Source organism: Pelodiscus sinensis, chromosome 8, assembly GCF_052426305.1.
Source record: "Pelodiscus sinensis isolate ZL-2025 chromosome 8, ASM5242630v1, whole genome shotgun sequence".
NCBI lineage: Eukaryota > Metazoa > Chordata > Testudines > Trionychidae > Pelodiscus > Pelodiscus sinensis.
The window spans coordinates 70,505,061-70,532,241 of NC_143059.1; the positions used below are offsets into that span (position 1 = coordinate 70,505,061).

The 27,181-nt window shown below is 45.0% G+C and overlaps 1 protein-coding gene across 4 annotated transcripts in view; it reads left to right on the top strand.

Moving 5' to 3' along the window:
- Positions 1-27,181, top strand: part of SH3PXD2A (SH3 and PX domains 2A) — a 379,907-nt gene that overhangs the window by 202,854 nt on the left and 149,872 nt on the right. Inside the window, exon 1 of one of the 4 annotated variants that reach the window (XM_075935541.2) lies at positions 9,174-9,192. The exons of the other annotated variants lie outside the window; for them this stretch is intronic. Coding sequence (XP_075791656.1) covers positions 9,191-9,192 — 2 coding nt within the window. The 5' untranslated portion in view covers positions 9,174-9,190. Of the gene's footprint in view, positions 1-9,173; positions 9,193-27,181 lie in introns of those variants that run through there. 4 annotated transcript variants of the gene reach the window in all.

A 27,181-nucleotide genomic window follows, 5' to 3' on the forward strand; every position in this document is an offset into this window, starting at 1 on the left:
TTGTTCCTGTGGAAACTGAAGGGATTGCAGTGATGGCTAGCAATAGTGAATTGTAATCCCTTCCAGTTTGTTTTAGAGCTGTTTAGCCAAGAATGAATTAGGCAACCTGAAGATGTGCTGTAGCTTTAAGAAGAGTTAGATAGGGAGTAGATTAGGAGAAAACCTTGAATCCATTCAGTGAAGTAATAGGCTAGAGTGAGTGGTTGAAAGAAGTGGGAGTTCTGCCCAGGAGAGGAGATAAAAGGAGGCTTTCAGGCCTGAGAGAGAGAATTTTTGCCTTTTCCAGATGTAGCATTTGCATTCGGAGGAAGAGAGCTGCCAAAGGGCCAGGCTGATGAAGGATGCTTTGTGATGCTTCCAGATTATGAAAAATGTGATACTTTGAAAGTTAGGTGCCTTTGGGTTATTAGACAAGGGATGAAGTGAACATCATAAGGATATTTCTTCTCCCTCCCCCTCCTTTGCTTTGAGGAAGGATGGTCACCAGTGCATTATGTAACTGTTACTTTTTTTAACTTAATTTATTCATTTGCCTTCTTCTGGCTGTTTTCCCTGCACCGTTGTCACGATTGTTCAGCATCTCTGTTGGTAGAAATCTTCAGCCTCACAGTTTGATGACAAGTAAGGTGTTTTTTTAGAGGAGGGGGAGAGAACATAAAATTCATGATTTCAGCCCATTGCTCCAATGCACCCTAGCTGCTGACAGGATAAATAATATCAGAGAGTGGAGAAATTTTGGCTTTAATAAACAAATACGGCTATTTGAAAGTACTTTCTCAAGTTAGTACGTCTTCAGAAAAACCTTTTACTTGATTTTTCAATTAAAACAAGCTTAAATTAAGATGTTTCACACCCACGAAACTGCTAAGTGAAATGTGTAACTAGCTATCACTTGGGAGCGTATGACTCCCAAAATAGGGCTGTGAACAGCTGACCGGGAGTCCTTTTAAAGGTTCTCAAAGAAGCGTTGCCAGCCAACACCTTCCTTTTAGCTAGGATTTTATTATTAATGTACTGAAGCATATTTAAGCTGTCAAATAAGCAAGAAAATAACTTGGTAGAGACAAAGGTCTGAGAAATCTCAGGTCCGGAGGCTACTTCTTCCTACCTCTTAATATTAAACCTAGGGTCAGCATGGACTCAAACTACAGCCCCAGTGATCCAAACATTGTGCAGGTGGAGAATTTTATGCACTTATGAGTAACTGCATTGAATTATAGGAATACTCATGCCCAATGTTACCATGTCTGTGTTTGCTATCATGGAAATGGAACAACTCCTGAAGAGTGTTAAGGACATGAAGTTGATATTTAATCACTGGTGTTAATCTGTGAAAGTAATGTTAGCTGCAGTCACTGGTGGACGTCATGCATGCATGGGTGCATGCATGAACAGAGTTCTAGCATTAGAGTCAAAGAAATACTATAAAGACATTTCCTGTGTATTGACTCTTATAAAATAAGAAGTGGCAAGATGTGAGAATTTGTCATGCCTATCTTTAGGGTACCCCAAATAGCTGTGTAATAAAATCAGGGCAGCACAAACTTTTGTCAGGATGTTTTAAAAAGATAAACATGAGAAAAAACTTTGAAGAAAAAATCTTTTTGGAGTCTGCTTAATATATTATAAAAATCCAAAAAAGCACACATCCCATTTAAAAATGTCTTGTTTTGATGTGACCTTCAGAAATAATGCACAGCTTTCGTAACTGTGTAATGGAGACAGCACAAATAGCTTCACTTAATGAGCTTAACATGAAGAGAACACGGGCTCACTGAGGCAAAATAACAAGCACAAAACAAATCAGCACCTATTATTGTGCCTATGTTCAGTGCCAGATCCTGTCGACTATCATCACTTACCAACGACCTTTAGTACATTTGTCTTAGCTAGCCTCATATTCGAGGAGAACTCAATGATTAAACTGGAACACACATCACTGTGGTTTCAAAACGAACAATGAAAGGACAATGGCAAATGAACCTAAATCAGGTTAAAGAATTGTGGAGTATGAAGCTATGGAAAATCAGAATATCTTAATTATATATGTGTGCATTCCTTTTCCTTTTCTCTTGTAACAAGATTAGCTGGGATTGTCAAGCCTCTGTGTGGGAGACCTGCTTAACGATAAATAGAACCTTCTGGATGCAATAAATAGTTAGGCAAGAGGTAAGTGACAGCTTCCTAGAAGGCCTGGAAAAGCTTCCGACAATAGCTCGGCAACTTTGTGGAATAGTCTCTTGATATACTAACATTTGGCCACTCCATGGAAACGTCCTTGGGACCGCAAGACAAGTCTGAGAAACTTCACCATCAAAATGATTAAATATTTGACCGCCTTTGTGTGGGTGGAATGTGTGTGTGGAAGTACCGGGGCTTGAACATACCCTTGGCAAGCATTAGCACCAATGGCTAAGTCCACCAGCCATAGTGAAAATTCCCTGTACTGGCCACTGTCCTCATTAGCTCATGTCCCTTCACATTCTAAAATGCAAAGGACTAAAACAGCCCCATTCAGTTTATTATGTATGGTATTTAACAGCAACATATTGTCAAAAACTTGTCCCATTTAATACATTTTAAAATGTAACTGACTCCGTCTCTCTTGCTTTTGTTTTAAATAAATTCTTACCCTTCCTATGTGCCATTTTTGTGGTGTTATCAGAGATAATGGAGCATGTTTTTCTGCATCATCTTCAATGTCTGCTGTTTTCTTTTTCGTTCCACACCATCAACTATCTTTTTCTTCTGTCTCAATGTGTTCACTGCCTCCTCCCAGGATTTCCTCTCTCGTTTCTTCTCCTCTTCAAGATTTCTGTACATTGTTTTTCTAATTTATTGCATCTGTTTCTTCCGCTTTACCTCTCATCATCATACATAGCACTTTGCCCCCACCACCCACACAGGTGACTTAAAAAATGTACCAGACACTAACAGCTGAATGACTAAACTTAGAGGACAAAGACCAATACAGCAGATGCCTGGAACCTACTGATTAGGGTCAAACCCAGGAGAAATCTATAGGGGGTGTTATGAAAATGCTGCAGTCCTGGAACTCAGTTCATAATCTTCATCTGTACCTAGGTCTTCACTGTGAAACTCAGATGTTGCTGGTAAGGAGTGCTGAACACAGTTCAGCTGAAAGCATAGCCAAGGGCATGTTTAGCATTGTGTTAGAAACCATCATTAAAACCTTCTTCATAATCTAACATTGACGTCACGTTGGATACAACAATGCAGGGTCCCTGCATGGCGTTCTGGGGTTGGGGGTATGATGGAACCCTCTAAGTCACGGCTATTCAACTTTGGAAGCCCCAGGGGCCACAATGATACTCACAACATATGCCAAGGGCCGCAACTTAAGTGTGGTTGCATAGATATGCAAATATATATGCAAATATATGCAAATAGCTTCTTTCACACTGATGGGCAGGAATACAAAGATTAAGGCAAGATCACACAACACACTGGCCCCATTTAAGTCAGTTCTGCTGATATTAATAAAATGCAATATTTAGCCAATTTCCACCCATATGACAGCACTTTTAATGAGCAATGACAGTCCAGGAATTTAACTACTAAAACACATCTCAACAGAATACCATTCTATTGACTGCTTTTTTGTTTTGGCTCCCACCTGCAGGCTGCAAACGAATGGGCCGCAGGCCGCATGTGGCCCACAGGCTGTGTGTTGAGTAGCCCTGCTCTAAGTGGCTGGCCCTGAGAAAGGATAAGAGCCTGCTATTATTTCCCACTCTTGGGAAGAGTGATAGAGGCCGTATTTATTTATTGGACTAGAAGGGTCAAAGTTCTCTTCCCAAAACTCCACTTGTGATTTATATAGAAACATAGAACCCTAGAACTGGAAGGGACCTTGAGAGGTGAAATCCAATGCCTGCACTCACTGCAGGATCAAGCACCATCTACAGATGTTTGTTTAATCTGCCCTTAAAAATCTCCAGGGATGTAGATTCCACAACCTCCCTAGGCAATTTATTCCAGTGCTTAACTACCCTGACAGGAAGTTTTTCCTAATGTCCAACCTAAACCTCCCTTGCTGCAATTTAAGCCCATTGCTTCTTATCCTATCCTCAGAGATGAAGGAGGATTTTTTTTCTCCCTCCTCCTTCTAACACCCTTTTAGGTACTTGAAAGCTGTAATCATGTCCCCTCTCAGTCTTCTCTTTTCCAGACTAAACAAATCCAGTTCTTTTAATCTTGTCTCATAGCTCATGTTTTCTAGACCTTTAATCAGTCCTGTTGCTCTTCTCTAGACCTTCTCCAATTTCTCCATACCTTGCTTGTAAAGGGGTGCCCAGAACTGGACACTGTACTCCAACTGAGGCATAATCAGCGCAGAATAGAACAGAAGAATGACTTCACGTCTTGCTTACAACTCTCCTGCTAATGCCTCCTAGATGCAATAGCATCACACTATTGACTCTCATTTAGCTTGTGGTTCACTATGACCCCTAGATCCCCTTCTGCAATACTCCTTCCTAGACAGTCGCTTCCCATTTTGTATGTGTGCAACTGTTTATTCCTTCTGAAGTTGAGGACTTTGCAACTATTTCTGTTGTCCACAAAACACAGATTTGTTACATCTGCTTTGAAGAATGTATAGGGTAATTAGTCTTCACTTGTGACATAAGGAGGACTAGTTTACAGGGAAAGTTGGTGAGCTAACCCATTGCACCACAGGATCTCCTCTCACTTGCCTACTTCTTCATTTTCCCATGACCTTAGGGGAAAAAGATCTACACTTCATAGATCTTATTTTTTTAATTGCACTTTATAAAGCACAGTTTTAATACTGTACCTTTCGTGTTTAATGATGTCCATGTGGGGTTGTGGGTACAGGAACTAAATACATAATGGTTCATGATGACATAATACGGAAATGCAACTCCCACAGTGCTGATGTGTAGGCTGTAAAGGGTTATTAATAAAAATGAATTCTTTAAATAGAAAACAAGCTTAGCAGCACTGTTTTGGCCTTGGGCCCATCTCTGAGCAATGGGAAAAAAGAAAAAAAGGCTGGAATATGTGGCTGCTTCACTCCCCAATACATGGAAATAAATATGTTACCACCGTGCACTGTTAAATTTTTCACAGAGGAAGCTGTAGGCCTGATGTGTGGTGCTAGTTTTCAGTCAGAATGTGAGCTAAGTGGAGTCTGAAGGGGTTATTTCAGCAGGGCACAGAACATATCAAACAACTGCTAAGGGTGAGATTGATGCCTTAGATTATTAGAACAGGATAAGGCCGCAATGTTTGGGTTGGCAAAACTTTTCAACGGTTGGACATTAGCTTTTCAGAAAGCAAACCACGTTGTTTTGGGGTGAGCCAGGAAAATAACTCATACAGTTCAGGAATGACTTCAAGGAAAATCCCATCCAGTCCTAGAACCAGAGGTTTTCCACCTATCAGCCAAAGGAATTACATAATTGCCCTATTAATATTATAGACAAACCAATGCACATTTACTCTTCTGTATTCATCCTTGTGCAAAGCTATTTTGTTTTATTTAGGACACCCACAAAAATCTTATCGCTGTCTATTGAAACTGAATGGTACAGTAGATTTCCAGCCCATTGGTATCCTCGTTAGAAGGACTAACCCATACAAATGCCACCAACACAGATTAACACCATTCAGTATCTTAACATGTTTGGGTGTGAGTTTGAGATAAGCCCAGAACTAAATACATCCAGATTTGGGGGTGAGGGGAGTTCGGAGTCAGGTCTGACCTTTGTGGCTTGTGTCCCTCTGTGTGTGTGTCTGTTTGCTGTGTTGAGCGTGTGTCGCTATCACCTCGGGAAGCTTGCATTAAAGAAAGTTAATATTTCAATGTCAAGTACCCAAAAGTTACAAAATACCAAAATAAAGGTCCATGCTCCTGTCCACGCCCCCAGGATCTTCCCTCCCACTCCTAGCTACTACCCAACACCCCCATTGCCTGGCTCCTGCCTCCTGCCCTCCCCAGCTACTGTCCAACACTGCTATTGCGTGGCTCCTGCCCCAGCCACCTCCCTGCCTGCCCAACCCTTCCCCTTGGCTCCCACCACGCTCTGCATGCTCCGGCTCCTGCAACCCCCTTCTGCTCCACCTGCCTGGGCACCAGCAGGGTGAACACTGAGAGCACAGAAGGAGAAAGTCTCACTGCCCGCAGGTCCTGGGCCTGGTGCCACAGCAGCCCAGAGCAACTGAGTGGAGTTGTTCCCCGTACCTCCTACAAAAAACCCGCTAAGATCCCTGGGTCCTACACATGCCTGTCTCCATGTGGGGTACAGCTCCTCCAGTGCAGTAAGTGCCCAGTCATACCCACATAGGAAAATGAGAAAAGACAAAAACGACCTTTTTGTTTTGTTGTTATTCTGTGGGCAGACACTTCTCACAGAGCCGTTGCTCCCAACTTATGAAAATGAAGCATCAAATACTCTCCATACATTCGCAGCCTCCAAAGCTTGTCCGACATAAAGGGAATGTGGCCCAAAAAGCTGCCCCTATGCAATGAAATTCTGCACTGACTTTCTTCTTCTGCCGCCCCATGCCCGGCAATGAACGAGCGGTTGCTGAAAAGCGATTGCAAATCCTGTTTGCCTGCCCCTAGTGGTTATGTTGAGTTTTGTCATCAGAGGTTTTGTGAACTAGCTGAAAGGAGCACTCACCCTTCCCTGCAATTTGCTTAACTTAGAAATGTCCAGCGGGATACCGTAAAATGATTTCCAATGTATCTTTCTGCATTTCTTCATGATGACAGATGCCAAACACTTGTCTTTTGAAAGGGCAGAGAGCTGGTCTTTCTAAAATAGTTACACTTTCCCTTTAAATAGCCCAAAACATGAGAACAAAGATCATTTTGCCATCAACTGCCAAAAAAGTTTGTTTTTTGTTTTGTTGTTGTTCTGTGGAAGCAACATCTTCCCAGGGATTGTTTCTGAGAATAATACTGAATAGGAAGCATTATGTGACTACACAATAGCAATAGTACCCAGCAGTAATACTAATGTTTCACTGTCCTTCCATCCAAGGCTCTCAAAGCAGTTTACACATATGAATTATAAAGATGAATTGATTCTCCCAGGCCGCCTCTGAGATGGTGGAGTATTAGTTCCATGGAACAGGCAGGGAAGCGCAAGCCGTGGGATGTTAAGTGACTTACCAAAGGTCACAGAGCAAGTAACTGGCAGAGCTAGGAATAGAACATGGGAGTCTGATTCCTGTTCCATCACATTATGGCTGTTAAACTTGCTTTCCTTTGTTTGAATTAGTTATCCACGTGGACAGGGCAAACACCACTCGGGGCTAGATGGTTGCCTTCCTGATACAGAGCTCTCCATATAGTGGTGGCACAGACATAGGAGAAAGTCTAGTTAGCCTTAACGTTCTGAGCATTTTGTAGTTGGACAAAGTGAAGTACAGAGTGGCTCAGTGTCTTATCCGAGGTCAGACTGGAACTAGAACTCAGGAGTCCCCTTAGTCCACTAGGAATATAAAGGGTTAACTGGTTACCTGGTAAGCATCAGCTTTACTGGCATGCTTATCTGGTCACTGGTTAACCGGCGCTCCAGTCTGGCCGGAGCGGCCCATGGAGCGGTGCGGTGGGCTCAGCCCAGCCTGGCCAGAGAAGCCCCTGCACTTCCTTGTGTTTCAGTAGCTTGTGAGGTTTATAAGAAATTAACCGAAGAAAGAGCCTGCCTGCTAAACCCAACTTCCTGCTTTTCCACCAGAGCATTCCATCTCCAGGTCACCCTCCAGAGTCAGTTCCAGGTGTTTTTCAATCTTATGTGCACACACTCTACGTCTGCTGCCCTCCAGGTAACTTAGTCCATGTGTTCATGACCAATGAGCTTCCTACTTGCAGTTAACTTTTGAGGCGCCCCTGAATTGCAGTTTTCAGATCCTCATCTTCCCACTGTTTGGTTTGGATGTGGGGCTTGTAACATAATGTCTTGCCCCTTTAAGAGCTACAGTCCTGGGACAGGCAGAGCTCAGTGACTTAGTAGGCCCACCTGAGGAGGGTCAGGTGATTTCCCTTACAGGTAGGGTTGCCAGGTGTCTGGTTTTTGCCTGGACAGTCCAGTTTGTTTCGGATGGAAGGCCGGTGGGGAGCGTGGGGATTTAAAGGTGCAGTGCCTCTTTTTTTTTTTTTTTGCTCAACAACTTTGGTCCCTCGGGTTTTTTTTGCTCAACCAATTTTTTCCCCTGCCATGTTTGGTATTTTGTGTGAAAGTATCTGGCAGCCCTACTTATAGGAGTTGGGGGAGGAGGGTGAAAGGACTAAGCAGAGGCAATGGCTGTTGGGAACAAGTAAGCGCTAGCAGGGAATCCTGTGTTTTCAGGCAAGGCTGGAAGAGAGAGAACAGGGACTTGATGCGGGAGTTGAGATGGTTTATGTTGAGTATTTTGTTATTTGAATAAGTCCAGCCCCAGGGAGGCTTGTTGCTAACCTTAAGAAGAGTTTGTGTGTGGTGTACTTAAGGAGCCCTGCGGAGGGGAAACAGGAGTAGAGCGCTGCCGACCCATCTTTGGCCACGAGGGCCTGTGTTGGAAGGTGGCTACTTGCTGAGGTGCTCCTTGTAGCCATAGAAGACACCTGCATTCGGATCTGGATCCAAAACTTTCCTAATGGTCAGTTTCATCTCTAGCTAGCTGGTTGGTTTTCGAATCACGACTCCTTACCGGCATGGAAATCCCACAGTATTCATCATAGCTGCTTTCTTCTCTCCCTCTCTCCCCCCAAAACTCTTTGCTCCCCGTCTTTAACTCTGTGATGCCGGGTGCTTTGTGAACATGAACACATCTGCTCCTGGCAGACCTTTACCTTGCTCACCTTCCCCTTAAGATTTGGCAAGGCTTTTCTTCCTTGTGCTAGGCTTTCTACACATTCCCAACCCTTACTTCATTGTATCCATGCCTCCCCCAAGACCCACTCTGTCTTCAGCTGCTATCCCTGGCTCAGATTCCACGCCTGGCCTATGTAAATCTGTCCCTGATTCTGAAAAATACAAGTGGGAGGGAGAATGCAATGTTGCATGTTGGCTTTGTTCTCCACTGAAATGCACAGCCCATCTCCCCAAACGGCGAATAAACACAGATAGCCTTTTTGTGTATTTTAATAAGCCAAGCAGCGCAGTGCTTCTGAGCTGGATCTTAACAAGGAGGACAGCTGCATGCACTGAGCCTCATGTAAGTAAATCTGTCATCATGCTTAAAGGCTTCCTTTTGTGTAACTTTACATGGTGGCTTGTCTTGAACTTGCAAAAACGCTGTCAGGGTGGGAATGTGTGGGCACACCCTCAGACATGAACACTCTTTGAGTCTTAAAAGCAGTCTCAGATGCCCTCCGCTTCCTCCCCTTTCCTTTAACGTCTACAGAGGAGATTCAAGCGTGGACCCTGAGCAGAGAAGTGTGGTTAGAACAAGAGATGGGGAGCCAGAACTCGTGGGTTTCATTTTCAGCACGGATCTGTTTGGGTGACCCAGCGTGTGTCGCTCAACCCATCCGTGTCTGAGTTTCCCCCCTTTCTTAGTGAGTCCTAAATACACACTTCTCAGGGATGCTGTGGCTGAATTCATTGCCATTTCTGAAGCCTTTTCCTTGGCTGCAAGGTGCTGTGATAAATGTGAAATAGTTGTATTATTGTTCATCACATTTATTAAATATATTCAACGTAAAAGAGAATAAAAATGGGTGCACAAAACCCTTTTATTTTTCTTTCTTTTTTCCCTTTTGTTTTATTGCATATTCTGAGTTGTAAGTTTGGAGTCCTGGGTGCTAAATAAATTCCTGCTAGCCAGGACCTGTTCTGTGAGCACAATGCCAACTAGTACAGTTAGGGAACTGGAAAAGATGGAAAACATCGTATTCCAATGCAGGGCTGAGCTTTGAGGGTCCTCGGCAGGGAAGGGGGGGGCTGTTATTTATTTACTTTTTGCTTACATCAAAAAACCTAAGCATCTAGTCCTGTGTGGGTCACGTTGGCAGGTGTCCAAGGACCATAAATCTGGTCACTGTGCTTTTCCAAATGTTTATTGTGCTGGTTAAGCTTTTATGGGCTCTTGCTGCACTTATACATATGGTCTGAATAAGTGTAATTCTGTGTTACTGGGCTTAGCTGAGATACGCAAGAGCCTCCAAGGGAATCATTAGAAAAAAGGCAGCAGTTGTTGGTGTGTTACGGATGAGTTTCCTGGTTTTGCTTTAAAGCTGTTGGTGGCACTGAGCATTTTGTTGTCCGACTGCCATTTGCTTTAACATTTGACGTGGATGGAATTAAGACCCAGAGAATTACATGGTTCATATTCAGTCCAGAATTCCTAGCCACAAACCTCTTTCCTTTTGGAAACGCCCATAAGAAGGGCCAGATTCCTCTCTCATTGATGTCCCCAGATGGTGCTTTTAAGGTAAGGTTCTAATGGAGCAACCCCATTGACTTAATGAACTCGCAGTAATGTAAAAGATACTGATGAGAGGACTGCAGATAGGAATTCCCCTTAAAGATTAGGGCCCCACTGTGCCCCCACAAGTTCAGATTCTGCACTTTCTTCTTCTGCCGCCACATGCCCATCAATGAATGAGCTGTCGTTGAAAAGTGATTACAAATCCTGTTTGCCTGCTCCTAGGTGGCTGTGTTGTGTATTGTCATCAGTGGTGCTAGGGACCATTGGGCTGAAGCAGTCCCCCCCCCCCCCCCCCCCCCCCGGGGCTACTCTGGCTGGGCGGGAGTGTTCCTTCCTGCGGCGCCTCGGGCTGGGCCTGCTGTGGACGAGGACTGCTGTGCACCCCCTGTGGTGGGCCCCTCAGGGCTGGAGCAGCCCCCTGCCTGCAGCGGGCCTGGGGCTGCTCCAGCCCCCACTGGTAAACCATAACCAGTAAGCCTACCCAGTAAGGGTGATACTTCCTGTTAACCATTCACATCCCTAGGGACCAACAAAGGAGACGCTCCCTGCCCCAAAGAACATACAATATAAGACCTAATGCTGCAATGTGCAACCTGCTGACAGGCTACTGCTCCCATACGGAGACCTGCTGAAGTCACTGGAATTTTATATGGGCACAAGTGGATGAAAAAGACCGATGGAGATGGGAGGGTCCGAGGAGAGCAGAAAATAAAACTAAGTGGAGTGTAAAAGCAGGAATCTCTAGTTGATGCTTGTCCAGTGCAGGACAGCCAGGAGCTCGGAGTCAGGCCAGCTGATCTTGCAGTGGAAGCAGTCAAGACAAAACTTAGCTCTGTGTGTGTTGCCTGACATGTAAAATGCATTGTTTGCTTTCCTTTCCCTCCTGATCAGTCTCCGTTCTGCCCTGGGGGAAGAGCCTGGGCTGAAATTAAGATGCATATTGTAATTGGTTGTGGTAACACCGCTATCTGGCCTGAGGACATTCGCAATGATAAGAAGTGTAGTTGCTCATATAGTTCCTTACGCTGAACAGCGATTGCATATCATTGGGGAAGTTCTGTGGCCTGAGGGTCGGACCAAACCTGGGACTTATGAAGCTAAATGCATGAGCTAAAAGCTACCTTGCTCTTAGCTAAGGCTGTTGCAGACTCAGTAACCTCGAGGTTTCACTAGAGGGAGACTCTGTGACTCCCTTGGGGCTTGTAAAGGTTAATACGTCACTGTCTGAATGGTGCTTTGATGTACTTGGATGGCGAGGCAAAGCATTTTATCAAATGTCAAAGTGCTTTGGAGATATTCATTAGTGAACGTCCCCACCACCAGGAAATAAATAGCTTATCCTTCCCAGTTTGGAGGTGAGTAAACTGGGTCACAGAGCTGTAGCTTGGGCACTGCTGATTTGAGCATGTAGAGAAAAATGGTTAAAAATGTAAGAAAAATGTTAAGAACATAAGAACGGCCATACTGGGTCAGACCAATGGTCCATCTAGCCCAGTGTCCTGTCTGCCGACAGTGGCCAATATCAGATGCCGCTGAGGGAGGGAACATAACAGGTAATCCTCACGTGATCCTTCCCCTGTCACCCACCCCCAGAGAAACAGAGGCTAGGGACACCATTCCTACCTATCCTGGCTAATCGCCATTGATGGGCTTAACCTCCATGATTCTATCTAGCTTTGTTTTGAACCCAGTTAAAGTCTTCACTACATCCTCTGGCAAGGAGTTCCACAGGTTGACTGTGCGCTGCGTTAAGAAAAACTTCCTTTTGTTTGTTTTAAACTGTTGCATACTTATGTTTGATGGTTATTGAAAAGGGACTTAGACCTTCCGCACTGCAGCTTGTTCTGTTTTCTGCCACCACTGAGAATAGCCTGCCTCCATCCTCTTTGGGACACCCCTTAAGGTAGTTAAAGGCTGCTATCAAATTCCCCCTCATTCTTCTTTTCTGAAGACTACATAAACCCACTTCCCTCAGCCTCTCCTCGTACATCATGTGCTCCAGCCCCCTAATAATTTCCATTGCCCTCCACTGGACTTCCTCCAAATTTTCCTCATCCTTTCTGTAGTGAGGGCCCCAGAATTGGACACAGTACTCCAGATGTGGCCTCACCAATGCCGAATGAAGACGAATAATCACTTCCCTCGATCTGCTGGCAGTGCTCCTCCTAATGCAGCTCAATATGCCATTAGCCTTCTTGGCTACAAGGGCACACTGTTGACTCAGCCCCTGAGGGTTGTAAAGCCAGTATGGAGGCACAAGGCTGCAATAAGATGGATTCACATAATTCCTCTGGAATTTTGGAGATCCCTGTAGCCAAACACCATGCTCGTTTGCAGCCAGCAAATCCTGCTCCCCACTGGAAGAATGCCGAGAGAACTCGAGAAGGGAAACTCACTGAGTTTCCTGGCCCTTGCGCTGTGTTTTCCAAAGAGAGGCATCATCTCAGCCAGGAGTTTGGCTTTTATAAAGCGATACAGAGCTTGGAGTAGAACCTATGAATGTCTCTTCCCCATTTCCTGCTCTAACCACTGTTCTGCCCAGACTAGACTGGTGGATCTATCATACTGGTACGGGCTTATCTTATATGCCGGGCTGTCCAAATTCTGGTTGTGCAGCTCTTGTACACTTAAAGTGTGGCTCATAAAGCCCACCATATTCTATGCCTACCCAGCTTGGGGGAAGGGCGAGCTAGGGACCTCAGCCTCACAGAAGGTACCATCCCTCCTCCCCCCCCCCCCCCCCCACACACAGCAGAAGCCCTGACCCTGCTCTCGAACTTCTGAAGATTTTCATATGTGGTTTGGAGAATCAGTAAATTTGGCCAGCCCTGTTATCTATACTTGGGTACCAGCGCTCCCTCTAATTTTTTTCCATCCATGAGGAATAAATGTTGTTGTGTGCACCTAAGCATGTGTGAATGTGCACTACCAATAGAAACACATGCTGCTAGCTGTGGGCGCTGCTAATCAGCTGGCAGCATTTGAATTTCTCCTGGGTGGCACTGAGGCATGTGCAGATGTGCACCACCAGTAGAAAGACATGCTGCCGAATGTGGGTGCTTTGCTAATCAGCTAAGTGGCAGGCGAATCTCTCCTGAGTGGCAGTGGAAGAGCTCAGCTTACAGGGAATGCTGCATAGGACACCTTATGCTTCTTCATCGGGAGGGGTCAAAAATAGTGGATTCATGACCCTCAGCTGGTGGAGCAGAGAAACGGGTCAGCTAACTCTACAAAATAGGACCACATGTGGAGTCTTAGGACCCGGGGGGAGGAGGCACAGGGAGAGGATGGGGCTGTGGAGTAGGTGCATTGTGGATTTCTTTCTCCTACACATAGATGGGATCTGAAAGCGATAGGGGCCCCTGGAACACATGACGTGGCAACTGGCCTTCTGAGTGAAATATTTAATAGGCATCCAGTGGAAATCTCTAGCTTCTGGCCTCCAGTCCATGCACGTGATAGGCATGTGTGTGATCTTCTGTGTGTCCCATGTCATCTGCTGCTGCATGAAAGCACACATGGGCAATATCAGCATTGGCCAGCCAAGTAGCAGAGCCTGGGATGTCACTGGCTACATCTTCAGGGGAGCCTCGGGTAGGGAGCAGGGCTCATAGTGGGATACATTTTGCCATTGCTTTTAAGCAGCTTTTAAGGGTGCCTATTTAATCAGGTGGACTTTTCTCAAGTCTGGAAAGCGAAGTGTTTAGGAAAATGAGCAACACTTAATAATCCTGACCAAATGGCACCCCCGGTAGAATGGGGGACAGGGAGATCTGGGTCGATTTACGAATGGGGAAATCAGGCACAAAGAGTTTTTCTCTGGGCTCCCCAACGCTCCTGGGTTTCATGTGGGTGCCCAGTCCCATTGGAGAACAAGCCCTTGGTGCTGAATGGTCAACACCCAAAGGCATCAGAATTGGTACTTTTGAAAGACTTTGCCTTCACTTACCAATCAAGATATGGGCCTAATTCATCCCTATTGTAACCCCATGGAAAATCAATAGGCGTTACCAGAGCCTTATAGCTAGCCCCCTTAGTAAAGGAATTAGTGATTTTTGGTCATGGGTGGGCAATAATTTTTGTTGGGGCACTCCAAGATTTTGGTACGTGGTCAAGGACTGCACTTTTCTGTGGAAGGGGTACAGAGTCTGGGAAGAAGGTTGGGTGCAGAAAGAAGCTCAGGGTAGGGAATTGGGGTATAGGAGAGGGTGTGATGTCTGAGAGGGAGCTTAGATGAAGGAGGGGGTTGAGACCTGAGGCAGGGGATTGCGGTGCAGTGTCTGGGAGGGGGTTGTCACCTGGGATGGGGAGTTTGCAGAGGGTTTGGGTTGTGACCTGGGACAGAAGGGGGTCATGACTTGGGATAGGGAGTTGGGGAACGATAGAGGGTGGGCAGGCTTTGGCCGGGAGGTACTTACCTGAGGCAGGCTTCTTGTTTGCTGCTGCCGCAGGCTGCTCAAAACAGTTGGAGGCTCCCTCCATGTGTAGCTTTGTGCCATGCGCCCCTGGCAGGTGTGGGGGGAGGGGAGAGAACTGCCCCCCCCCCTTAGGCCAGTCATCGCAGCTCCCATTGGCTGGTTTCTGGCCAATGGAAGCTGCGATGATTGGCCTGGGGGTGGGGACAGAGTGTAAAGTCTCCCCCTCCCCCCGCCAGAGACACACGGGGCCTACAGGGAGCGGCCAGTCACTTTGAGCAGCCTTGAGCTGCAGAAAGGCAGATAACCTGCCTCGGAGTCTCAGCGGGGCAGGCCACAGGGTGGATCCAAAGGCTTGGCGGGCTGAATTTGGACTGTGGGCCGGATCTTGCTCGCCCCTGTTCTCGGTGCTATCTACGTGCAAGGCATCATGACTAGGGTGTGCCTCACAGAAAGCTGTCCTTCACATACAGTACGTTTCTGCAGAGCAGGAGTGGTGCAGAATACATTGTCCCCCCAGTTTGGTCTCGTGAAAAGCCGGGGGAGGAGAGGATGGGTGACAGAGCGGCCTCCCGTTACTGGAAAGCTACAGATTTAATTTCCCTGCCCCCTGCATGAAATAGCATCCCCCGCTGTAGGATGCAGGAACGGGAGAGCATTTCATCCAGCAGTCGCATGCAGTTAGAAGGCAGGGCTCCTTGCGTGCCTGCAAGAAACAAACCGCACCAAACTTGGAAGATCACGGTGACCATCTAAGGACCTTGTGCTCTGATGAGTTCTAGAGAAAAGGGAGGGTCATCTTCCTAGGACTCACAGCAGTTGTGAATCCAGAAGTGTCTTGCTAGCCACTAACCATTTACCTAAAATTACAATACTCCCCTTGGATCATTGGTCAACACGAGTTGAAGGTGGGACCTTCCCCACTGCAGCACAAATCTACTACTGGAACTAAAGGGATATCTCCAAAGACTGGTAAACTCTTCTCCTCGTAGGTAACTAGCCACTAGCAGGATGCAACGCGCTTTCCCATTCTTTCACACCAGCTGTTTCCAGATGTGCCCATTTTCTTTGCCTTTCCACTGCCCCGTGCTGAGAAATGGGAGCCCATCTGTGTTGTCTTTGGCATTTGCTTTTCTCAGGGAGTAGCCGTTTGACTTGTAACATCCATTTCTTCCCTTGTTGGGCCTTGCACACGGGGCTGCACTTCCACAGGGTTCGGCAGGGTTTCAGCTGAATGATTCCTTCCTGGCACACAAGGCTTTGCTGGCCTAGGGACTGCCGTGTGACGTAAGCCATGCTGGGGTTTGTTTGCTGGCTTTTTACACAGGGAAGGATTTTACCTACTGATTTGAATAGGAATTAACTGGCTCAGCCTGTCCGCAGATTTCACATTCACAGCCCATTCAAAACTTAGCAGAGGGCTTTCGAAAACTTTGTGGAAGTGAGGAAGTGCAAGTCCCCATTCCATAACTCTGTGGGGGCAGGGACTGCCATGTTGTTCTGTGTGTACAGCACCCGGCACCAGAGTCCTGCTCCGTGAGTAGGGCTCCTATAGCCGTCACATTACAAATCATCGTCATCATCATCACCACCATATCCCTGATCGTCGGGTTTTTGCAAAAACAATCACATAAGCCAAGCCCCTGAAAAACTATCGAATCCTACAGGAAATCTATAATTTGAGTCATTTAAAGAAATGTCAAACAAAATGCAAAAGCTTTGATTGTCGAGGGTTTCACATGAGATTGTTCACATATCTCTGATCCCAAATTATAGAGCAGGGGTGGGGAACCTCCGGCCCAGGATCTGGATCTGGCCCCTGAGGCTCAGGGCCCCCTCCCCAGCATTGGGGAGCCTGCACTGGCGCTCCTGCCCTCCCCTCCCGCACTACTCCACCATGGGGCTAGAGCACACAAAATCTACTAGCCTTCCCCCCCCCCCTCCTCCCCCGGCTCTGGTGTATCAGGGGAATATGGGGGGTGTCTTTCTGCTCCTCAGTCAGGGGCCATGTCAGTGAGGGTTTGATTTTTGTGTGCGGACCCCAACTGATTTTTCTGTGGGTCAGCAGCCCCAACCCAAAAAAGGTTCCCTGCCCCAGTTACAGAGAGTCCATTGTACTTTACTTTTGTAGTAAGCTTGGTGGCAAATGTCAGTCTAGTCACAAAGTGCTACATAGTCCTGTATTTTGTTTCAGCTACACCAAACTAACACGGCTACATGTCTATCACTTATTTACATGTGGCACTGACAGCTTCTTAAACTCTATCTCAGTCTATACTTTTTGTGTCCCCTTTGTTGTCATTTGGAAGCTCATGTGACAGATACTATTACTGGGCAATCTATAGTTATGTAGCACCACCTTGTGGTAAGAGATTGTGGTATATCACTTTCCAGGTTAAGAGATGCAAAAAGGGGTTGACCTGGAAAATGTATCAATATAAATCATAGAAATTTAGGGCTGGAAGGGATCTTGAGACGTCATCAAGTCCAGTTCCTTGTGCTGTGGCAGGACCAAGTAAATGTAGACCATCCCTGGCATTTGCACAACTTGTTTTTAAACGCTTCCAATGATGGGAACTCCACAACCAGAGCCCAATCCAGAGTTTAACTTCCCTTATAATTACTAAGTTTTTCCTGATATCTTACCTAAATCTCCTTTGATGAATGTTAAGCCTGTTACTTCTTGTCCTATGTTAAGTGGATATGGAAAACAATTGATCACTGTCTTTTTTTATAACGGCCCATAACGTATTAGAAGACTTTAAAAAAACAACATGCAGTCCTGTGGCACCGAAAAGACTAACAAATGTATTCGGTTGTGAGCTGTTTTCGAGTGCTGCCTCAGTTCTCTTTTCTCAAGACTAACCATGCCCAGTTTTTTTAATTTTCCTTATAGGTAAGGTTTTCAAAACCTGTTATTATTTTTGTTGTTCTCCCTATAGTCTCTCTACATAATGTCCACATCTTTCCTAAATTGTGATGCCCAGAATTGGACACAATACTCCATCTGGAGCCTCACCAATACCCAGTAAATTGGGACAATCACTTCCTGTGCCTTACATTCAACGCTTTGTATATTACACCCCCAGAATCATATTAGCTTTTTTTGTAGCTGCATCACATTGTTAGTTCATATTCCGTTGATGGTCCATTATAGCCCTCAGATCCCTTTTAGCAGTACTACCACATAGACATTCCCTATTTTGTATTTGCGCATTTGATTTTTCCTTCGTAAGTGAAGTCCGTTGCACTTGTCTGTATTGAATTTCATCTTGTTGAATTCAGATCACTGGATGTTCAGACATTTCACATGTTAAATCTGTTCTAGAAAGTGCTTGCTACCCCTCCCAGCTTGGAGTCGGCTGCAAATTTCCTAAATGTACTCTGTGCTCCGTTATCCAAGTTATTAATGAAAATATTCAATAGTACAGAACCCAGAACTGCCTCCTGCAGGATCCTACCAGACACGCCCTCTATGTCTAACAGTAAATCATACTTTACTGTGAACCTCATACTTTCAACCAATTGTGCACCCACCTCATAGTAATTTCATCTAGACCACGTTTCCTTAATTTGCTTATGAAAATATCCCGTGGAACGTGTCAAAAGCCTTACTAAAATCAAGGTATATCACATCTACATCTTCCCCCCCCCCCCATCCACTATGAGGTATTTCCTATCAAGGAAGGAAATGAAGTTGGTTTGGCACGGTTTGTTCTTAACAAATCCATGCAGCCTGGGACAGAGCAGGAAATATGAGGGGTCGGGTGTCATAGAACTGTCGGGGGTGATAAGTTGAAGGACCAGCTGAAATGGATCCACTGCAGTCAGTGACATAGGCTCTTCATTTCTTCACTGTCAGCTGTGAAGGACGTGTGCCTAGCCAGACTGCTTCGGGATTTACTGAAGTGACATTTTCTGCCAACCAGGCAGATTTGATTTGACTTTCAGGCCTATGGTATTGGTAGAGCACTTAAGCCCTTTCCCATTAGATACTGAACCTCTGCTTTAGCTGCTGGTCTCTGTGGATTTGTTTTTATTTTTGTTCCTTTCAGCACCTCTGATGTAGCCTCGCAAGTTATAAAATTCAGAAAATCAGCAACCATAGCTGGCCAAGGTCTAAGGGTGGCCGCTTTGAATAGGCGAAGGGTGGCTGCTTTGAATAAACCTCATGCATTGTGAATTTGCGCATGTGTGTTTAGACAGTATATCTGAGGCTTAGTTTGTCACAGCCAAGACCACCTCTTAGTTCACCACTGTCTCAATTTCTTTTGCTTCACTGGTCCAAACTCTACCCTCAATTACACCAGCATGAGGCCTGAGCACAGTATGAGCTACAGAACCGTTTGTAGCTTTTAATCTCTCTGGCACTGCCTAGCAGGTGCTTTCCAAAAAGTTCGGTTAGTCTCTTTTTCCACATCAATATCAGCTTCCTTTTTCTGCAGTCTCTGTCTAACCTGCTTAATTTAAAGCAAGAGAGGAGCCATGGATCAGTTTTCATGATCTGTGTAGGAGCACTGCCATATGAATGATATTAGTGTTAATAATTATGCCAACACTTTTAAAATGTCCTGATTTTCATATCCCTTGATAACATAGAATAAGGAAATGAAAGTCTAAATAAGACATCAAAAGGCTTGTGCTACATCAAGATTAACAGAGAACCAAAAAGCTGAAATAACTGATAGCGCTACAAGATAAGCAAGCTCTTTTGGCCCCAGTTCATGTTAGTTTATATCTGCAAAAACAAGTAGTCCTGTGGCACCTTAGAGACTAATCGTTTTATTAGATCATAAGCTTTCATGGGTAAAACCCATTTCATTAGATGAATTGGAGTGGGGTTTACACAGGGGCATGGAGCCACACGAAAGAGGGTACTTATGTAAATGAGAGAGATTCTGTCATTTAGACTGGCTGCTCCCTGCTTAGACACCTTCCTGTAAGCCCAGACCATGTCGTAGAGCAGTGTTTGTTGGAGATGGTTAAGAATGGGCTTGCTAGGAAAGCCAGGAAATCCAGTTCCATGCAGGTTTGGTTCTAATAATATGAATATATAGCACTTATAAATGGAGGGGTTTTCAACCAAATAGTTCAAAATACTTCCTGGAGGAAGACGTATTTATCTCCATTTTATAGATGGGAAAACTGAGCCACAGAGCAGTTCAATGATTTACCTTTTACATCATTCTGCCGCCGTTTTCTCACTGCTTTGCTCTCCTTCTTAGCCCACAGTGGAGGAAGCCGTCTGCTCTGTGGATAACACAGATAATTCTGTCAGCTCCAGATCTGGGCTTTCAGATTTCCCAAAGGCACACGCCTAACTCTCCTGTGGCAATGGTGCAGGACCCTGTCAATGGCAGCCACATCACTGAAGTGCATGAAATTCACATTCTTGTATTCTTGAATCCTGACAGAGTATTCAGTTAGGCTTCCATGGTTCCATGCCTATGTTTCCACTCTCGGGACATGTATGTAAAAGTGGTTAATGCACATATGAGTGTAAATCTCCAATAGGCTAGCCCAGGGCTACTCAACACGCGTCCCACGGTTGGGAGCCAAAACAAAAAAGCAGTCAATAGAATGGTCTTCTGTTGATACGCGATTTAGTAGTTAAATTCCTGGCCTGTCATTGCTCATTAAAAGTGCTGTCATATGGGTGAAAATCGGGTAAATATTGCATTTTATTAATATTAGCAGAACTGACTGAAATGGGGCCTGCGTGTTGTAAAGTCTTGCCTTAATCTTTGTATTCATGCCCGTCAGTGTGAAAGAAGCTATTTCCATATATTTGAATATATATTTGCATATCTATGCAACCACACTTAAGTCGCAGCCCTCGGCATGTGCTGTGAGGCTCATTGTGACCCCTGGGGCCTCCAAAGTTGAGTAGCCCTTGGCTAGAGCAACTAGGCCATGATGCAATAAGGAGACTATGCAGTCACAGCCCGAGTACCATGCGTACTTGAAGGAGAAGTTCTTGGGCAAGCGCACGTGGCCAACTATGAAAATGTAGCCCATAATATAACAAATTTTGGCATTTCTGTTGTGCCCTCTGGCCCAGGATGCCATAGTGCTGTGAGTACATTAGTAAATTAGATCTTGCTACAGCCCAGCGTGGGAGGTGCTGTCATCCCTCTTTTACAGATGGGCAAACTGAGGCACAAAGCGAGGCACTAGTAAGTCAGGACTCAGTGGGAGTGGTTGGGTGCCAAGCACTTTTGAAAACCAGACCACTTCACTTTCTGTCTAAATGGGAGAGCTGAGCTTTTTTCAAAATGTGGCTAAAAGTGACATGCCCACAGTCATGCTCTGAGCAAGTTGCGAAGTGTAGAAGGTAATGAATTGACTCCCAGGTCCCTGCTGTAAACAAGAGTGCACTAACAGTCATATAAGAGGTAAAAATTTGTGATCTCTCCTGAAAAGTTTAGACTGTAAACCCTTTGGAGTAGCAAGTGTCTCTGTATAGCACCCAACAGAGATGCTTACGCACTACCACAATATAAGTAAATAACAATGATAATGGTAAAAGCAGGACCTCAGTTAAAAAACAGGGTGCAAAACTGTTGTGCTGGGGAACCCCTGTTCCATGTGGCTTGTATAAACGGTTATCTGCCCACCAGAGGGCGTGCGAGCTTTGGACTCCATTTTGTGGTGACGCGTTAAAATTCAGAGCCCTACAAACTGGCCTCTTTTCGTTCGCTCTCTCTCTCAACAGACGGCTAAGTGGGAACAGAGCGAAGCAATAGTGGATTGTTTATTGTGGAAACATGCCACTTTTAGTAGATTTACATGCAGCACCTCCTGATTGCTCGGCATTTTTGTTTTCAGCCAGTTACTCATCCTGATACATTGTTGGTCTGTGTCTGGCTGGGGCTGTAAAAGATTTGAGCAGGGAGGTGATGTAGGCCAAAGCATGAGAGACAGAAACCAGCTGTCAGGCAGCATTTCTTTCAGGGCTTTGAGGCATACCAGGCTGTGTGAGTCAAATGGGGCCTGTTTCCTAGTGGCTGCCTTTTCAGTCCGGGTCATTTGTAGCTCCCTCAACACTGGATCCTTTCGCTGAGGCATGGCTGGTTGTGTTGAACATTTGCAAGTGTCAGCCATGCATTTCGGGTTATGTGTAATAACATTGATCACCTCTGTTCTCCACCATCTCACCCTCTGAAAGCATAAGCCCCAGGACTACAGAGCTCAGATCTGAATACCCCCAAACTTTCAGAGGATTAGTCTGAAACCAGATCAGGATCTGCATTTCTTGAACTGGCCCCTGTTGGTTTAATGGTCTGGACTTGTGAACCCCAGAGCGGAATCCATTGCAACTGTGGGACTGAAGGGTTAAGACTCAAAAGACATTTCTGGTTCGGGGCTCCACAGTTCGCTCTCTCTGGAATGGATGGAATTTGCTCCCCTGATCTGAACACACCTGAATTCTGGGTAGGTTAGAAATCCAGGTCTGGTGCCACATTGTGTCTCTTGTGCTTATCGCTATTTTTGGCAAGTATAAAACAGAATAGTAATTCACTGCCTGCTAAATAATCTACTTTATCATCTAGCCTCTGGTCTGGGTTTACGGGTTTTTAAGGTTACTGCGCTCCTTGCAGTGACATCAGAGTTACAGCTGAGTAATAAGTGCTGCATGCTACACATGGTTCTAATCTGTAGTATAGATAGGAGTGTAACTATGTTCCAGGAGGGGACTAAAGCCTTTGAGCTTATCTTTTATATTTTTATAAGGGTTTCCCTGCCTGTCTCTGCTCCTATGCCCTGCTTGAGCTAAAACAAGTGCTTCTGATGATAGGTATGTAACATGCATCAGCGTTCTGTGCGCTGCATCTTTAAATGGAAACAGTTCACCTCCGCTGCCGAGGCAGTGGCTGTTTTTACAGGAAAGAAGAGCGCGCGCACACACACACACACACACACACACACAGAATGCTCTCTCCAGGGACCTCGTTTTTGTTCTTTCTTGCTTTTATTTGTTCAGTGTTCTCCTAATACAAAATGGGTTATTCAGGCTGTGGAAGGACGTGATTGCTTTTTCTATAGGGAAAAACATAATAGGGAGCAGTTCTTGGAACTGTCTGAACAGTAAAGAGGAGCATATTATAATGCCACTAAGACAGGCAATAGGATAGTTAGATTAGATAGATAGACAGACATGAGATTATATTTGATTACATTGGCAGACAGACATGAGCATAAACTAAACATATGGGTCTGGAAAGTAGATTATTTTTCTCAGAACTCAAGAAGAGCAAAAATAGTGGAGCCAAATTCATCCCTGGTGTAATTCTGTTGAAGTCATTGGGTTGCACCAGGGATAGGTTAACACTATTAATTTTAATGACCATTCCTGTTACCTCCGCTATGCAGTATTATTGGCAGTATCGATGCAGTGGTATTTGAATTGGAGATAGCCCAGTGCTGCAGTGGCCAACATCCCCAGAGTTTTGCTTTGGGCCCATCTCTGCTCTGAATAGGAGGATTTTATTTCAGAGCCTAATATTTCATGTGAGAAGGAGGGAGAGGTGCTCAGAAGAATGATTTTTGATGTTGCGACTGGCAAGGTGACAGTCTTGTGGAGGGACTCTCAACCTGCATACAATTGGTCCGGGAGGCCATGTCCTGCCTCAGCAATGGAGGATGGACTGGATGACCTCTCTACATTTCTACAGTTCTGTGTCTGTACCAAGAAACTGGCTGCCTTTGACACAGCAGCCATACCTTGCAGAGTTGAGAATGTTTCCTTGCCAGCAGTCACTGGAATCGGCAAATAGTAACCCTTGTGCTTTTGATGGCCTACTGGTTTGAGAGCCTGCCAGTTGCAGATGGTGAGAGATTGCATGATGTTTGGTGATGTTAAATGGAAAAGAAGCTGATGCCAGATCTGCCTGAATTGAATTATTTATGCAAAACAAAGGGAAATGCCTGTGACACTGTCAGGGGGTTAGAAGTCAGTGGTTACTGCTAGACAGTCTGGGAGCACCTCAAAGACTAACAATTTTATTTGTTCATCTTTAAAGTGCTACCAGACTATTTGTTGTTTTTTAAGTTTTTCCTGTTACTGAGGAACTCAGCTACGCCTCTGAAGTTTTATTATGGCATGAAATCAGTCAGGGTGGATGTGGATAAGAAGATTAAAATACTTAATCAAGTCTGTAGCTGTGCGTCCAGGGAGGTTAAAGTGTTCTCCCACTATCTTTTGTACGTTACCATTCTTGATGTCTGATTTGTGTCCATTTCTTCTGTGGCATAGACAGTGATTTTTTAAAAATGATCATTGTGGGCATCAGCCACGCTTCATTAAAACGGGAGTTTAGCACAGCTACCCGCGCAGACCTCAACAGAAAACAGTTCAACACCGGGAGAAGAGTGGCGTGTTTCTCACCAGTTGTCAAGCACAGATGAAAATGCTAGTGCAGACACAAGTCCCTGAAAGAGAATCAATCTCCTGCCATGTCTCTGTCACTTAGCAGGGTGTAGCACAGGGGTCTGCAACCTATGGCTCTATAGCCAAATATGGCCCAGTACGGAACCAAATATGCCTCTTTTGTCATTCCGAAAATACACACAACTTTTAAATTAAAATGAAAAATTAATTTTTTAAAATGTGTAATTACTCATGTCAAGATGATTTTTTGGGTCTATTTCATCTTTAACTGTTCATTTTAACAACCATGGCTTCTCTCCACTCATTGGAAGTCATGCATATTCTCTTTTTATTTGATTGGTCAAGAAATCTTTAGATCATCATACACGATGTTGAAGCCTATACCCCTTTAACAGTAAAAATGGTGAAGAGAAAGAGAGATGATGAGTAGTGAAATTTTCAAAAGGAGTGGACAGACTTATATGTATTTGTGGATAGATCTGGATCTCCACACTGTCTCATTTGTAGTGGGAGACTGTTTTCAAACAAACAAGCGAATTTCATGACAAAAAATGCAGCATTTACTACAGAATGCCCCGAGGGTGAGGATCTGCAGCGAAAAATGAACATTGGACAAAATAGCCTGCTTGCATGGTTAGAAAAAGGTGGGAGATTAAACGCCTCAAGTTTTGTGGGCTCATACAGCATTATTCGAGAGGGGAAGCCTTAAACTAAAGGGGATTACATGAAGAGATGCATGGTAAAAATTCATCACGAACTATTTGACGAGTTTCACAACAAGGTCAAAAATCTTACAGAAAATTCAAAACATGCCATTATTGGCAAAAACAGTCCATGACAGAACTGTGAAAATGGCCCAGCAAATCGACAAGAACCCAATGCAAAATTTTGAGTACAGCTTTGAACAAGACAATTGACATGTGACATTAATCAGTTGTGTATGCTGAGGCAATATATTTGTGGAAATGCTGTGCACGAAGAAATGATTGAGATATTACCAATGAAAAATCAAACAAAGGGTGAAGAAATCCTTAAAACTATAACAAACTTTGTAAATGAGAAAGAAATACAGTTGGATAATCTTGTGTCTGTGTGTACGGGTGATGCACCTAGCATGGTTGGCAAATACAGGGGATTCCTTACTCTCCTCAGAACAGCTGAACCACCCGCGTTTGAACTTTCATTGCATTGTGCTTCGGGCGGCACTTTGTACACAATGTTGTGGAACCCAACTCGGAAATGTAATGGGACTGCTCATTCACATTGTCAATTGGATTCTTGCCCGAGTCCTTAATCACCATTAATTTCAGTCACTACTTGAGGAAGTAGATTCCAAATACACCGATCTACTAATGCACAGTGTTCGCTGGTTATCTTGTGGCAAAGTTTTGTCTTGTTTTGCCACCTGCATTAAGTGATTTTTTGGATATGAAGGGTGTCAAACACACCAAGCTTTCAGACTGTGACTGGCTGCTCAAGTTTTACAATCTCATCGACATTACTGGTCATTTGAATGAGTTCAACCCTTAAGCTAGAAGCACAAGGAAATACAGTCCTGACTCTGCAGCAGGCAGTGTTTGGATTTGAGCCATAATTGACTTGTCTTCATCAGAGACTGGCACATTTTGAAAGATTATGAATGTTTTGCGATTTGTATCAGAGAGAGAATCCAAATCACAGCCTTGATTTGCAGCAGCTTGCCGAGTTTGTTTCGAAGCTCCTGATGGAATTCAAGTCTCATTTTGTTGTCCTTTGCAAACACAGTGCTTTGTTTAATTTTATGATTCGTCCACATAAAGCGTCCATTGAGGAACTGGATTTGACAGTCATTCCAGGCATCTTAGCGATTTGGAAAGAGAAATAGCAGATTTCAAGGAGTCTGGGTAAAAGAATTCATCAAGTTGAATTCTGATTTAGAATGCCTTGCTCAACAACGTGCAGAATTGGCAAAACTGCACGACTAGGCTGACATGAAGAAACTGGAACACGATGATAATCTGAATCTTCAAACTTGGAAAGATCTTCCTGTGTCATACACCACACCAAACAGAATGTCAGCTTGGCCTTACTTTCAATGTTTGGCTCCACCTACATGTGTGAGCTGGTTTTCTTTCATTTGAATCACATCAAAGGTACTTTGCACTCAAGATTGACAGAAGACAGCCCGAATGCCTGCGTGAAGCTGAATTTGACCAGTTAAGGGGTAAACTTCAAAGAACTGCGAAAAGATGCAGCAGCAGAAGTCCCATTAAATAAAGTCCTTGAGTACAATGTTCCATTTATGTTATTATTAATCATCATGTCAATTATTAGTAATATTAAGTTGTATATCTTTAGTCACACAAATGGCCATTCTTAAACTGGCTCTTTGTTGACCACTTGTTCTGAATTTTGATGTAGTTTGGCTCTTTGGTTTGAAAAGCTTTCCCACCCCAGTGTGGTGCATGGAAGGATCTGCAGCTTCCTCAAGGAAGTCTTTGCAGTACAGTAATTCCTCATTTAACACGTGCCCGCTTAACACATTTTCGTGATAGCACGATTTTTTTTTTAGGGAATGTTTTTTGAATTACACGACCATCCCCAGAATAACACGATTTCCCCAGCCAGCCCGTTGCCGGTGGCTGCGCGGGGCTTCCTCCGCCTCTCTGCAAAGCAGCGGAGGGTTCACCACTTGCCGTGCCATTCCCTGATGACTCCTCCTTGCCGGACACCTTGCCCCCCTCCTCTGCCCCTGCCTGCAGGCCAGCGGCTGGGTTTCCCCAGCCAGCCCATCGCCGGTGGCTGCGCGGGACTCCCCTTGCCTCCCTGCAAAGTGGCGGAGAGCTCGCCACTCGCCACGCCGTTCCCCAGCGACCCCCCTCGCCGGTCGCCGGACATAGTGTGAGTCCCGGCAGACCCATCACAGGGGCATACTCCTAACCCAATCCCCCTCCCCTCTCTTCCCCTTCCCTTCTCCAGGGCCAAACAC